This window comes from Carcharhinus amblyrhynchos, chromosome 15 (assembly GCF_965287045.1).
Source record: "Carcharhinus amblyrhynchos chromosome 15, sCarAmb.v2.hapA, whole genome shotgun sequence".
Taxonomy (NCBI): Eukaryota; Metazoa; Chordata; class Chondrichthyes; order Carcharhiniformes; family Carcharhinidae; genus Carcharhinus; species Carcharhinus amblyrhynchos.
Genome location: NC_137338.1, coordinates 72789808 through 72802631, shown reverse-complemented (window position 1 = coordinate 72802631; position 12824 = coordinate 72789808). Strand labels below are relative to the sequence as shown.

General features: G+C 42.6%; 1 protein-coding gene across 1 annotated transcript in view; it reads left to right on the top strand.

Moving 5' to 3' along the window:
- LOC145352887 (carboxypeptidase B2-like) overlaps positions 1 to 11126 on the top strand; it is a 32088-nt gene extending 20962 nt beyond the window's left edge. The window contains exons 9-11 of the mRNA XM_080203188.1: positions 4509 to 4711; positions 4820 to 4904; positions 10942 to 11126. Of these exons, the coding sequence (XP_080059314.1) occupies positions 4509 to 4711; positions 4820 to 4904; positions 10942 to 11126 (473 nt within the window). The remainder of the gene's footprint in view (positions 1 to 4508; positions 4712 to 4819; positions 4905 to 10941) is intronic.
- Positions 11127 to 12824: the final 1698 nt, after the last annotated feature.

The window sequence follows — 12824 nt, the reverse complement described above, 5'->3', positions numbered from 1 at the left end:
TTACTTACGTGGCGAAAAACCGCAAAAACCCAGCCTGCAGGTGCAGCAGGTGGTCAGGAAGGCGAATGGGATGCTGGCCTTCATAGCGAGGGGGATTGAATATAAAAGTAGGGAGGTCTTGCTGCAGCTGTATAGGGCATTGGTGAGGCCGCAGCTGGAGTACTGTGTGCAGTTTTGGGCGCCGCACCTGCGCAAGGATATTTTGGCCCTGGAGGGAGTGCAGAGGAGGTTTACTAGGCTGATACCGGAGTTGAGGGGGTTGAGCTATGAGGAGAGGCTGAATAAACTAGGCTTGTACTCGTTAGAGTTTAGAAGAATGAGGGGAGATCTCATTGAGACGTATAAGATGATGAATGGGATGGATAGGATAGAGGTGGAAAGACTCTTCCCGCTCAAAAAAGACAGTAGGACTAGGGGGCACAGCCTCAAGATAAAGGGGGGGCGGTTCAGAACGGAGTTGAGGAGGAACTTCTTCACTCAAAGGGTGGTGAATCTCTGGAATTCTCTGCCCGTTGAAGTGGTGGAGGCTGCCTCGCTAAATATTTTTAAGAAGCGGGTTGATGGGTTCTTGATAAGAGAGGGGATTAAGGGTTATGGGGAGAGGGCGGGAAAGTGGAACTGAGCCACGACAGATCAGCCATGATCTTATTGAATGGCGGGGCAGGCTCGAAGGGCCAGATGGCCTACTCCTGCTCCTATTTCTTATGTTCTTATGTTCTTATGAATTCCTGGCCTTCTGCCTCAGTGGGAAAATTTCCGCCGCTGAACCAAGGCTGACACAGTCACAGCATATCAAATAAATATAGATTTGTATATCATAACCAATGACTTGTAATTCCCTGAGAAGATATCTCTTTATGAATATGACAGGCTGCTATCTGATATTCCAGTTGGGAATGCTGGCCTGGCCTTAATAAAACCATCTGTTTGGCCAAATAAAGCAATTGCTTCAAAAACTGCAGTTCAATACCATGCTGGATTCTAAAAAAGAAAAGAGCCGTTGAACATACTGCAGCTGCTGAGGAAAGCCAGAAATCCACTGTTGTAGGAACGGAAGTAAACTTTCCTCATGTAGAAAAATATATATAAGTTTCTGTATAGTGCCCAGTGTAGAACTGGCCTTGCTGGCTGTTCCATCTCACATTACTAAAAACAAATAAGAAGTAGAACTTGCCTTTTCTCGGGCTCGGCAGATCCTTTCCGCTAGGGACTGTCTCCCGCTTGCCCGTCTACATCAATGGGGATGAAGTGGAAGTGGTCGAAAGCTTCAGATTTCTAGGCGCCCAGGTCATCAACAACCTGGTCCCCCCATGCCGATGCTATCATTAAGGAAGCTGACCAATGCTTCTATTTTCTTAGGAGGTTAAGGAAATTCAGCATGTCTGCTACAACTCTCACCAGTTTTTACAGATGCATCATAGAAAGCATTCTTTCTGATTGTATCACAGTTTGATATGGCTCCTGTTCTATCCAAGACCACAAGAAACTACAAAGGATCATGAACAGAGCCCAGTTTATCACTCAAACCAGCCTCTCATCCACTGACTCGGTCTACATTTCCTGCTGCCTTGGGAAAGCAGCCAGCATTATCAAGGACCCCACGCACCCCGGGCACACTCTCTTCCACCTTCTTCCGTCACAAAAAATGATATAACAGTCTGAAGTCATGTACCAACTGACTCAAGAACAGCTTCTTCCCTGCTGTCATCAGACTTTTGAATGGACCTACCTTATATTAATTTGATCTTTCTTTACAACCTAGCTGTGACTCTAACACTACATTCTGCACTCTCTCCTTTCCTTCCACTGGTACAGAATGCTTTGTCCGTATAACATGCAAGAAACAATACTTTTCACTGTATACTAATACATGTGACAATAATAAATCAAATCAAATTATATACTGCTGTTCACAACCTAAAGCTATCCCAATGTGCTTTACAGCTAATTGAGTAAATCTGAAGTGTAGTCACCGTTATATTGTCAGAAACGGGGCAGTCAAAATGTGCACAATAAAATCTCACAAAGTGAAATGAGTTCATGGATGTCTCACTGCCACGTTGGTTGAATAATAATATATGCCAGAACTATAGGATAATTCTCCTTGTTTTTGAAACGGTGCCATGGGATATTTAATGTCAAAATGAGGGAGCTAAAGGAGCTTTGGGCTTAACATCTCCGCTGAAAGCTGGCACCTCTGACAGTGCAAAAACCCTTCAATGCAGCATTGAAACATCAGCATCAAATAATGTGCACCATAAGTCTTCTGGCTTGCAGATCTGCAACATCACAAGTTGTCTGTGAGCAATTCCCCAGGCGACTGGCATACGGAAATGAGAGAATGGCTGAGGCATTGAACAGGCATTTTGTGTCAGTCTTCACAGTGGAAGACACAAATAACATGCTAAAAATTGATGACACAAAGGCTATGGCAAGTGAGAACCTGGAAACTATCATTAATATGAAAGAGGCAGTGTTGGGCAAGTTAATGGGGGCTAAAGGTAGACAAATCTCCTGGCCCTGATGGAATGCCTCCCAGGGTACTAAAAGAGATGGTGGGAGAAATAGCAAATACACTAGTGGTAATTTACCAAAATTTGCTGGACACTGGGGCGATTCCTGCAGATTGGAAAACAGCAAATGTGATGCCACTGTTTAAAAAAGGAGGTAGACAAAAGGCAGGTAACTATAGGCTGGTTAGTTTAACTTCTGTAGTAGAGAAAATGCTTGAATCTATCATCAAGGAAGAAATAGCGAGACATCTGCATATAAATTGTCACATTGGTAAGACACAGCATGGGTTCATGAAGGGCAGGTCATGTTTGACTAATTTGGTGGAATTCTGGATATAAATTGTCCCATTGGTAAGACTCAGCATGGGGTCTTGAAGGGCAGGTCATGTTTGACTAATCTGGTGGAATTCTTTGAGAACATTACGTGTGCAGTGGACAGTGGGGAACTTTTGGATGTGGTGTATCTGGATTTCCAGAAGGCATTTGACAAGGTGCCACAGCAAAGACTGCTACATAAGATAAAGATGCACAGTGTTATGGGGTAATGTATTAGCATGGATAGAGGATTGGTTAACTAACAGAAAGCAAAGAGTAGGGGTAAATGGGTGTTTTTCTGGTTGGTGATCAGTGACTAGTGCCTCAGGGATCAGTGTTGGGACCGCAATTGTTTACGACTTACATAGATGATTTGGAGTTGGGAACCAAAGGTAGTGTGTCAAAATTCGCAGATGACACTAAGATGAATAGCAGAGCAAAGTGTGCAGAGGACGCTGAAAGTCTACAAAGGGATATAGATAGTCTAAGTGAGTGGGCGAGGATCTGGCAGATGGAATACAATGTTGGTAAATGTGAGGTCATCCATTTTGGTAGGAATAACAGCAAAATGGACTATTATTTAAATTGTAAAAAATTGCAGCATGCTGCTGTGTAGAGGGACCTGGGTGTCCTTGTGCAGGAATCTCAAGGAGTTGGTTTGCAGGTGCAGCAGGTAATTAAGAAGGCAAATGGAATTTTGTCCTTCATTGCTAAAGGGATGGAGTTTAAAAACAGCAAGATTATGTTGCAGCTGTATAAGTGCTGATGAGGCCACACCTGGAGTACTGTGTACAGTTTTGGTCTCCTTACTTGAGAAAGGATATACTGGCACTGGAGGGGGTGCAGAGGAGATTCATTAGGTTGGTTCCGGAGTTGAGAGAGTTGGCTTATGAGGAGACACTGAGTAGACTGGGGCTATACTCATCGAAATTCAGAAGAATGAGGGGAAATCTTACAGAAACATATAAGATTATGATGGGAATAGATAAGGTAGAAGCAGGGAAGTTGTTTCCACTACCGGATGAAACTAGAACTAGGGGGTATGGCCTCAAAATAAGGGGAAGCAGATTTAGGACGTTAAGCGTTAAAAAGTTGAGGAGGAACTTCTTCACGCAAAGAATTGTGAATCTATGGAATTCCCTGCCCAGTGAAGCAGCTGAGGCTACTTCATTGAATGTTTTTAAGGCAAGAATAGATAAATTTTTGAACAGTAAAGGAATTAAGGGTTTTGGTGGGTGGGCGGGTAAGTAGAGCTGTGTCCACAAAAAGATTGAGGGGCCAGATGGCCTACTCCTGCTCCTAGTTCTTATACCATTGTTTTTTTTCCTGAAATTCACATCTTCAGATAACTCAGTAATAGAGGTCTAAGGGGGCACACAGTACTACAAAACATCAAGAAACCTGCACCACCAACCAAATTAACTTGTGAGATTTGATCCACTGTTTTCAAAAACCTAAAGCATTTTGCACAAGACTTTCCTATAAACAGTAGCAAATATCTGCCATTGATTTAAGATGGTTTAGTAATCTAATCTGTCTGAGAGTTAAAGAATATAGCATTAGCAATTCAAGCCTCAGTTTTGATGGCGTTGGGAGATATACACGGTTCTCCATTTCTAACTGTGGGGAAAATTTACCTGTTCGTCTGTATACTCATTTTGGCTTTTCTCCTGTCCCCAGGTCCGGGAGCATCAAGTGAGCCATGCAGTGACATCTACTGTGGGCGTCACCCTGAGTCTGAACCAGAGGTGAAAGCAGTAGCTACATTTATCAGACAGAGATCAAATCACATCAAGGGTTACATCTCAGTACATTCGTACTCTCAAATGGTTATGTTTCCATACTCTTACAAAACATCTAGGTCTAAGGATCATAATGAGTTGGTAAGACATTCACTCAAATGTTCAAATGAAATTACATACATGTGAACATGCCCACATTGTGTAAATGTGTGTGGGTGAACTAACACCCGTAATCTCTCTTTTCTGTAGAATCACGTAGCAAAGAAGGCAGTCAATGCTGTCAAGTCTGTGCATGGGACCAACTACAAATACGGAAACTCAGCATATACTATCTGTGAGTATGGCTATATTATCTTTAAAGTTAGGCAGATTGAGGGGAGCAGTTCACAAAGCAGATATTACAGCTGGCAACTGGTTAAAAATTCTTCTTTGAGGCATAAAATGGATTTCCATAACACATCAAATGATACAGCACAGAGAGTGGCTGTTTGGTCAATTGTGTCTTTATCAGCTCTTTGGAAGAAACATCCGTTAGTCCAACTCACTTGCTCTTTTCCAAAAGCATGGTCATATTTTTCCCCCTTCAAGTATTTACCCAATTCCTTTATGAATGCGACCACCATCCTATCAAGCAGCACATTCCAGAACACAACTAGAACAAAGAACAAAGAAAAGTACAGCACAGAAATAGGTTTTTCTGCCCTCCAAGCCTGTGCCAATCATGATGCCCTAACTAAACTTAAAAAAATCTTCTGCCCTTACTTGCACTGTATCCACCTATTCCCCCCCTATTCATGTATCCATCCAGATGCCTCTTAAATGTTGCTAACGTGCCTGCTTCCACCACCTCTTCTGGCAGCACATTCCAGGCTTTCACCATTCTTGGTCTGAAAGAAACATCCCCCACACATCCCCCTTAAACTCTACCCCCCCCCGCCAACCTTGAACCTTTGCCCTCTTGTAATTAACACTTTTGCCCTGGGAAAAAAGCCTCTGTCTATCCACCCTACCTATGCTTCTCATGATTTTGGAGACCTCAATCAGGTCTCCCCTCCCCTCATCAATTATAACTCATTGTGTAAAATATTTTCCTCTGGTCCTTTTGCTAATTACTTTAAACAGACAGGGGTCAAAGTTCATCTCAGGCAGGTGGCACACAATGGTGATATTGGATCAGCCCCCTGTTATACACTACTTAGTGAGTATCAGGCACTGCATAGAAAGATCAGCTGATTAGTTATTGGCCATTTTGAGCCAGCACCCAAGATAGATTTCCACCCCATAGCTTTTAATTACAACAAAGAACAACCCAGCACGGGAAACAGGCCCTTCGGCCCAACAAGCCCGTGCCGCCGCATCACCCTACACCTATTCTACCCTACGTATCTACAAATAGAACCCCTGACTTAGCCAGATTCAGGGGAGAATAGTGTCAATTTGGTAAAACCAATCAGCCTAAGAGCACATCTTTGGGGTGTGGGAGCAAACCGGAGCGCCCGGAGGAAACCCACGCATCCGCAGGGAGAATGCGCAAACTCCCACAGACACAGGCCCAAATCCATGTATCTGCACAGCTAGCAGTGCTAGTCACCAAGCTGTTGCGGCGCCCTTCTACCGGTTCAGGATCAAGCACACACACCGACACGAAGTACTAGGCCACTCCTGGAACCTCCAAGAGTAGCCCACGCACGACCCACCGTGTGCATGCCCCTCGTTTGACAACGAGGTGGACCTCCACCTGCGGAATAAAAGACAAAAACGTTAATCACAAGCCTGCCTTTCCGGTCTTTCCCGAGGTTCTAACCCTTATTTAATACCCCTACCATAACCCTCCATCCTCGTTTCACTCATGTGCCTATCTAACTGAACCTTAAACGAGTCCAACGTTCCTGCCTCCACCACCCTACTCGGTAGCGCGTTCCATACCCCCACAACTCTCTGCGTAAAGAACCTTCCTCTCATATCCAAATTATATCTTTCCCCCCTCACCCTTAAATCATGTCCTCTTGTATTTGTTACCAATCTAGGGAGCAGTCTCTCACTATTGACCCTGTCTATTCCCTTCAGTATCTTATATACCTCTATCATGTCCCCCCTCAATTGTAGCAATACAACGGAACATCAACCAAGTTATAAAGCATGGAATGATATGATTGTCTCTAGAAGAAGGTTTAGAAACAAAAGGTCCTCTTATTCTATAAGGAAGGGAGGCACATCAAGTTTCAACACTCAAGAGTCTTAGACACACTATTCCACTTACGACCCAACTTGGAGTCTTTGTTATCCCTGTTAAAATTGATGGTGACCATGCGCAAGGAAACATAGCAGGAAAGCGAAATAAATCTCAAAGAGAATGAATCTTGTCACAGTAAATCTCTCACTTCCTTAGAGAAATGTTTAAAATGAGTCCTTGGTACAAAACATTCATTAACTATCACTGCTTCATCAGAGAGGGAACAGAAAATCCAAACAAAATTATTGATCGTTTAGAAGATAAACTACAGAAAAACATAACACATTTGATAATTAAATCCATCAATAACCTTAGAAATACCAGAGGTCAACATAATTTCAATCTCCAGTCACTGAAAACATCAGAAAAGTATTTATTGCTTGAAGTGGCTGAATTGCTTTCTTGTTTAAAAAAAACTTTAAATTCAAGTGTTAGTCTAGCAGAGGCTGGCAAGTTTTCTAATGGAAGAATCAACCTGCCAGACTTTTCAGCCTTACTGTCAGAAATGGTGACCAGTAGTTAGAGACAGAGGCAGTCCTAATGTCAGCTATCCTGTCTTGTCAGAGAATCGCCTGCAATGACTTCTCTTTCTGCTTCCAGTGTTACATCTGGAACTCCCCCAGGGATCTCTCCTTGGCCTCCTCCTATTTCTCATCGATACACTCCCTCTTCTGATGATATCATTGATAAACATTGCCTCAGGTTTCAAAAATATACTGATGGCACCCAGCTCCACTTCACCACAACCTCTAAACCCCAACATCCATTTTTTCCAGTTGAATGCTGAAGCCATTGGCTGGGACTTGGCGCTCGTGTGGTGATAGGGGTGTGAATCAAAAAAACAGGAATCTTGCCAGCACGACCTCCTATCAATGCAAGTGGATTAACATTTAATTGTAGGCTTCCCTGCCATATCATCTCCCAAGATTGGGATTTCCCCTCTCACCAATGTGATGTAATGTCAGAGAGGTTTACAACAGAGGGCAGCCCTCTGGGGAGCTCTGTAGTGAGGGGCGGGGGGGGAGAGTTTCCCTGTGTGGGTGGGGTGGGGTGGAGTGGGGGTGGGCTTCCCCTTGTTCTTTGAGGGGGCCTTCCTATTCATGGGGGAGTGGGAGGGGACCTTCCCTGAGCTGGATGCAAGGGCCCTCTCCATAGGGAGGAGGGCCCTTATTCATGAGGAGGGGGGGGCCCTTGTCCATGGGTAGGGGGTGGGGACTGTAAGTTTGCCATGTCTGTGTTGCGGGGGTGGGGGGTCTGTATGTGCGTGTGTGGAGGGGTGGTTTGTCTTTTTTCTAAAATTGGAAATCAGGATGCCATTTAGAAAGGGTGCCCTGAGCTCAGGAATCTCAATGTTGCTGGCTTTTTCCAGCCAAGCCCTGTCCTGTTGGCATGATAGCATTTGCCACGCTTCCAGATATTTTTCTCCCACAATATGCACTGCCAATGGATTACATGCCATTTTTCTCACTTGAGCCAGCTCATCTAAAACTCTGCTGCTTAGATCTTAAGAACATAACATAAGAACATAAGAAATAGGAGCAGCAGTAGGCCATCTGGCCCTTCGAGCCTGCCCCGCCATTCAATAAGATCATGGCTGATCTGTCACGTCTCAGTTCCACATTCCCGCCCTCTCCCCATAACCCTTAATCCCCTCACTTATCAAAAACCCATCAACCCGCGTCTTAAAAATATTTAGCGAGGCAGCCTCCACCACTTCAACGGGCAGAGAATTCCAGAGATTCACCACCCTTTGAGTGAAGAAGTTCCTCCTCTTAATTCACATCATGTCCCTTTCGCTGACCTACACAGGTTGCCCGCCTAAGGTTAAGATTCTCATCCTTGTTTAGAATTTTTTTTCCCTGGGTCCCACCCCTTCCTATCTCTGTAATTGACTCCAACTGCACAAGCCTTCAAAGATTTCTGTGCTGCTCCATCTCTGGTCTTTTGTACACCCCCCATTTCAATTATTCCACCATTCATGGCCATGCTTCCATACCTCTGGAGTTCCCTTCATACACCTTTCGTCTCTCTTCCCGCCTTTAAGATGCTCCGCTGGAGTGAAGGGGATCAAAGGATATGAGGGGAAGGCTGAATCAGGCTATTGAGTTGGATGATCAGTCATGGTCATAATGAATGATGGAATAAACTTGAAGGGCCAAATGGCCTCCTCCTGCTCCTATTTTCTATGTTTCTATATTAAAACATATCTCTCATCCAAGCTTTTGCTATTTATCAGAATATCCTGTCTGCCTTGGTGTGAAATTTAGTTTGATAACTTCCTCCCAAGCCCTTTGAGATGTTTTGCTGTGTTAAAGATACCATCTAAATGCAAGCTACTGTTGATATTGTGAAACTTAACTGTACGGTCGGTGACAATGATCTCAGAGTAAGGGGTCGCTCATTTAAATTGGAGGTGAGGAATTTCTTCTCAGAGAGTGGTGAATCTGTGGAATTCTTTACTAGAGAGAGCTGTGAAGGTCATTAAGTGTGTTCAAAGCTTGTATAGTGCAAAAGAAACAATACTTTTCACTGAATTCCAATACACATGACAATAATAAATCAAATCAAAGGTGCGGTAAACTAGGGGCTTTGTACAGTTATAACAAAACATCCTCTCCTTTATATTCTAGTCCTCTAATTTAACATTCCATTAGCCTCTTGATAAAAATATAGTATAGAATCATAGAATTCCCTACAGTTCAGGAGGAGGCCCATCAAGTCTGCATCAACTCTCTGACAGTGAATCTTACCCATTCCCTATTCCCGTAACCCCATATATTTACTCCACTAATTCTCCTAACCTACATGTTTTGGGACACTAAAAGGCAATTTAGCTTGGCCAATGCACCTAATTTGCACATCTTAGGACTTCTTTGGACAAAATCCCTAAAAGTAATAATCTTTGTACATGGATCCCTAAATCTCTTGGGGCCTCTGCTGTTCTTCATCAGCCTTCCATGATTTAAAAAATACTCTGTTTTATTCTGTTTGGTTCAAAATGAATGACCTCATACTTATCCATTTTGAAATCCATCTGCCATAATTTTGCCCCTTCACGGCATCTACCAATGTCTCTTTGTAGTTTTATGCTTTCATCTACACTGCTTACTATACTATCAATCTTAGCGTCATTGATAAACTTAAATAACATAATAAAGAGCCACGTATTCAAGTCATTAATAAATGTAGTGAATAACTGAGGCCCCAGCACAGATCATTGTGGGTCACCACTAGTTACTTACTTCCGATATGAGTACATGTAACTATCCCTACTCCATCTGTCTTCTTTCGTCTAACCAATCTCCTAACTTGCTCAATATTTTGCATTTAATTCCATGAGTCTTAATTTTGGTTGTTAATGTGTAACTTTATTGAATGCCTCTGGAAACCCATATAAACCATATTGGGGCAGCAGTGGCATAATGGTATTGTCACTGCACTAATAATCTGGGTCTGCTTTGGGGACCCAGGTTCGAATCTCACCATGACAGATATTGAAATTTGAATTCAATAGAAATCTGGAATTAAAAGTGGTAAGTATAGAACCAGTCGATTGTTGTAAAAACCATCTGATTCACTAATGCCCTCTAGGGTAGGAAATCTCCTGTCCTTATGTGGTCTGGCCTGTATGTGACTCCAGATCCACAGCAATGTAGTTGACTCTTTAAAAAAGTACTATTCAGTTTGAGGGATCAGCAACATCTACATCCCCTGGCAGAATTGAAAAAAATCTGTGGACATTTGCCTAAATATTAATTTAGTTAGTTCCTCAAAAATTTCAATTATGTTTATTAGAGACATGCTGTGCCTGTTAAAAATCATGGAATTCAGAGCCACAGACAAGTTAAATATTCACCTGATGTCCACACGTTTGCATTTCCATTAGAGGTCATTGGACAACAAGGAGAAGCTGGAAAAAGCCAACCTTGCCATCTTTCAATCACCACAGGTGGAGTATCTGAGTTTGCTCAAATCAACCAGACCAGAAAACTGAATCTGGAATCTGTATGGCTCAGTTACTCACTGGATGAAGTTATTGATTGGTTAGACGATCCTCTCCTTTGGGGACAGTTCTTAAGAAATTATAGCCAGCAAATCAATGTAGATTCCTCAAGTCTCTTTCTCATCATTGTTACAGATTTATCTAGTGGATGTTCAGATGACTGGGCTTACGACTTGGGCATCAAATACTCATTTACCTTTGAACTTCGTGATACTGGGAGATATGGCTTTTTACTTCCACCTCACTTAATAAAACCAACTTGTGAAGAAGCTATGGCTGCTGTAAGAGAAATTCTATGCCATATCACCCAATGCAGTTGAACACACTCTGCTCAAGAGTACCAATAGAAATGTTTAGTTACAACTACTCTCTGATGTTCTTATGCATAATACCTTCTTACCATTTTGGCAGCAAAGCTCAGTCTACATCTGATAATTCAAAGTTGTTTTTGCATCAAGCAACATATACAATGCAGTGTGGAAAGTTAAGACTTCAAATCTGAATTACGTGACCTTGAATTAAGAGTTTACTGTATTTAGAATGTTTGAAATATTCAATTGCATTGTACACATAGGTTTACTAGATGATCAACAATGTAAATTATGCAAAATGAAATAGAAAATAAATTAAGATTATTATGTGTAGTATGTTATACAATAGACTAATCATGGAGGCCGTATTTGTTTTTACTTGGGATCCTGACAGGAGTGATTTGAGGTACATGTTGGATATGGTGTGGCTGAAGCAACAGCCAATTTAACTGACAGGCTGACGGGATTGACACCTGAACCAGAAGTTGCTGGAGGTATGACCCTCAATTTCCTGTCTTCATAAGCAGAAAATTGAAAAGAAAACTCATATTTATAAGCAAAAATTAGGGCAACTTTTCTTGAGGGAACTTCATCTCGATAGTAGAATGGTTAGCACTGCTGCTCCACAGCGCCAGGGACCCGGGTTTGATTCCCAGCTTGGGTCACTGTCTACGTGGAGTTTGCACATTCTCCCTGTGTCTGCGTGGGTTTCCTCTGGCGCTCTGCTTTCTTCCCACAGTCTGAAAGATGTGCTGGTTAAGTGCATTGACCTGAACAGGTGCCAGACTGTGGCAACTAGGGGAATTTCACAGTAACTTCATTGCAGTCTTAAAGTAAGCTTTATTTGTGCCTAATAAATAAACTTTAACTTTACCAGGCTCAAAGTAAATTTTGGTCTGATTCAGTGAAAGGATCTGAGACAGCTAGTCGGAACAATGTGCATATTTTCTATTAATTCCTTCATTATCAAGGAACAACTAAAATTAAGTTGAAATCGGTTGAGGTTTACTCTAAATGTTATTTATTATGTCCATTTACTAACTGTAAAATAAAGCATTTTAATGATTCATTTCTGACCTTTGTTAATTGAATTTGGCGGTACACCTTTCTAAAGGTTGGAAATAAACTCTTTAAAGTGTGCGTGGATCAAGATACTCAATTCACGCAACACGAGAGGAGGCCCACACATGTATCCCTTTAGGCCAGTTTAAATCCAGATAATAGGCAACAAAAGTAAACTCCTGACCACAAGGAACACCAGTTCACATATGGGAGAAACTAATAACATCAAACCTGTGGAGGTTGGATTGGGGCACCCTCGTGCTTGTATGATGTGTGTGTGTTTGGGTGGGGTGCGGGGGTGGATACCCATTCCTTGTGGGTGAGGGGAGAGGATGCCCCTCTTTGGTGAGGGGTTGGCGCTGCTCTCTTGGTCGTTGGGGAGGCACCATTTCATTTATTTAAAAGTTTATTTATTAGTGTCACAAGTTGGCTTACATTAATAAAGTTATTGTGAAAACCCCCTAACTGCCACCCTCAGGTACCTGTTCGCATACACTGAGGGAGAATTTAGCATGGCCAATTCATTTAACCAACATGTATTTCAGACAGTGGGAGGAAACTGGAAACCCACGCAGACACAGGGAGAATGTAGGAACTCCACACAGACAGTGACCCAAGCCAGGAATTGAACCTGGGTCCCTGATG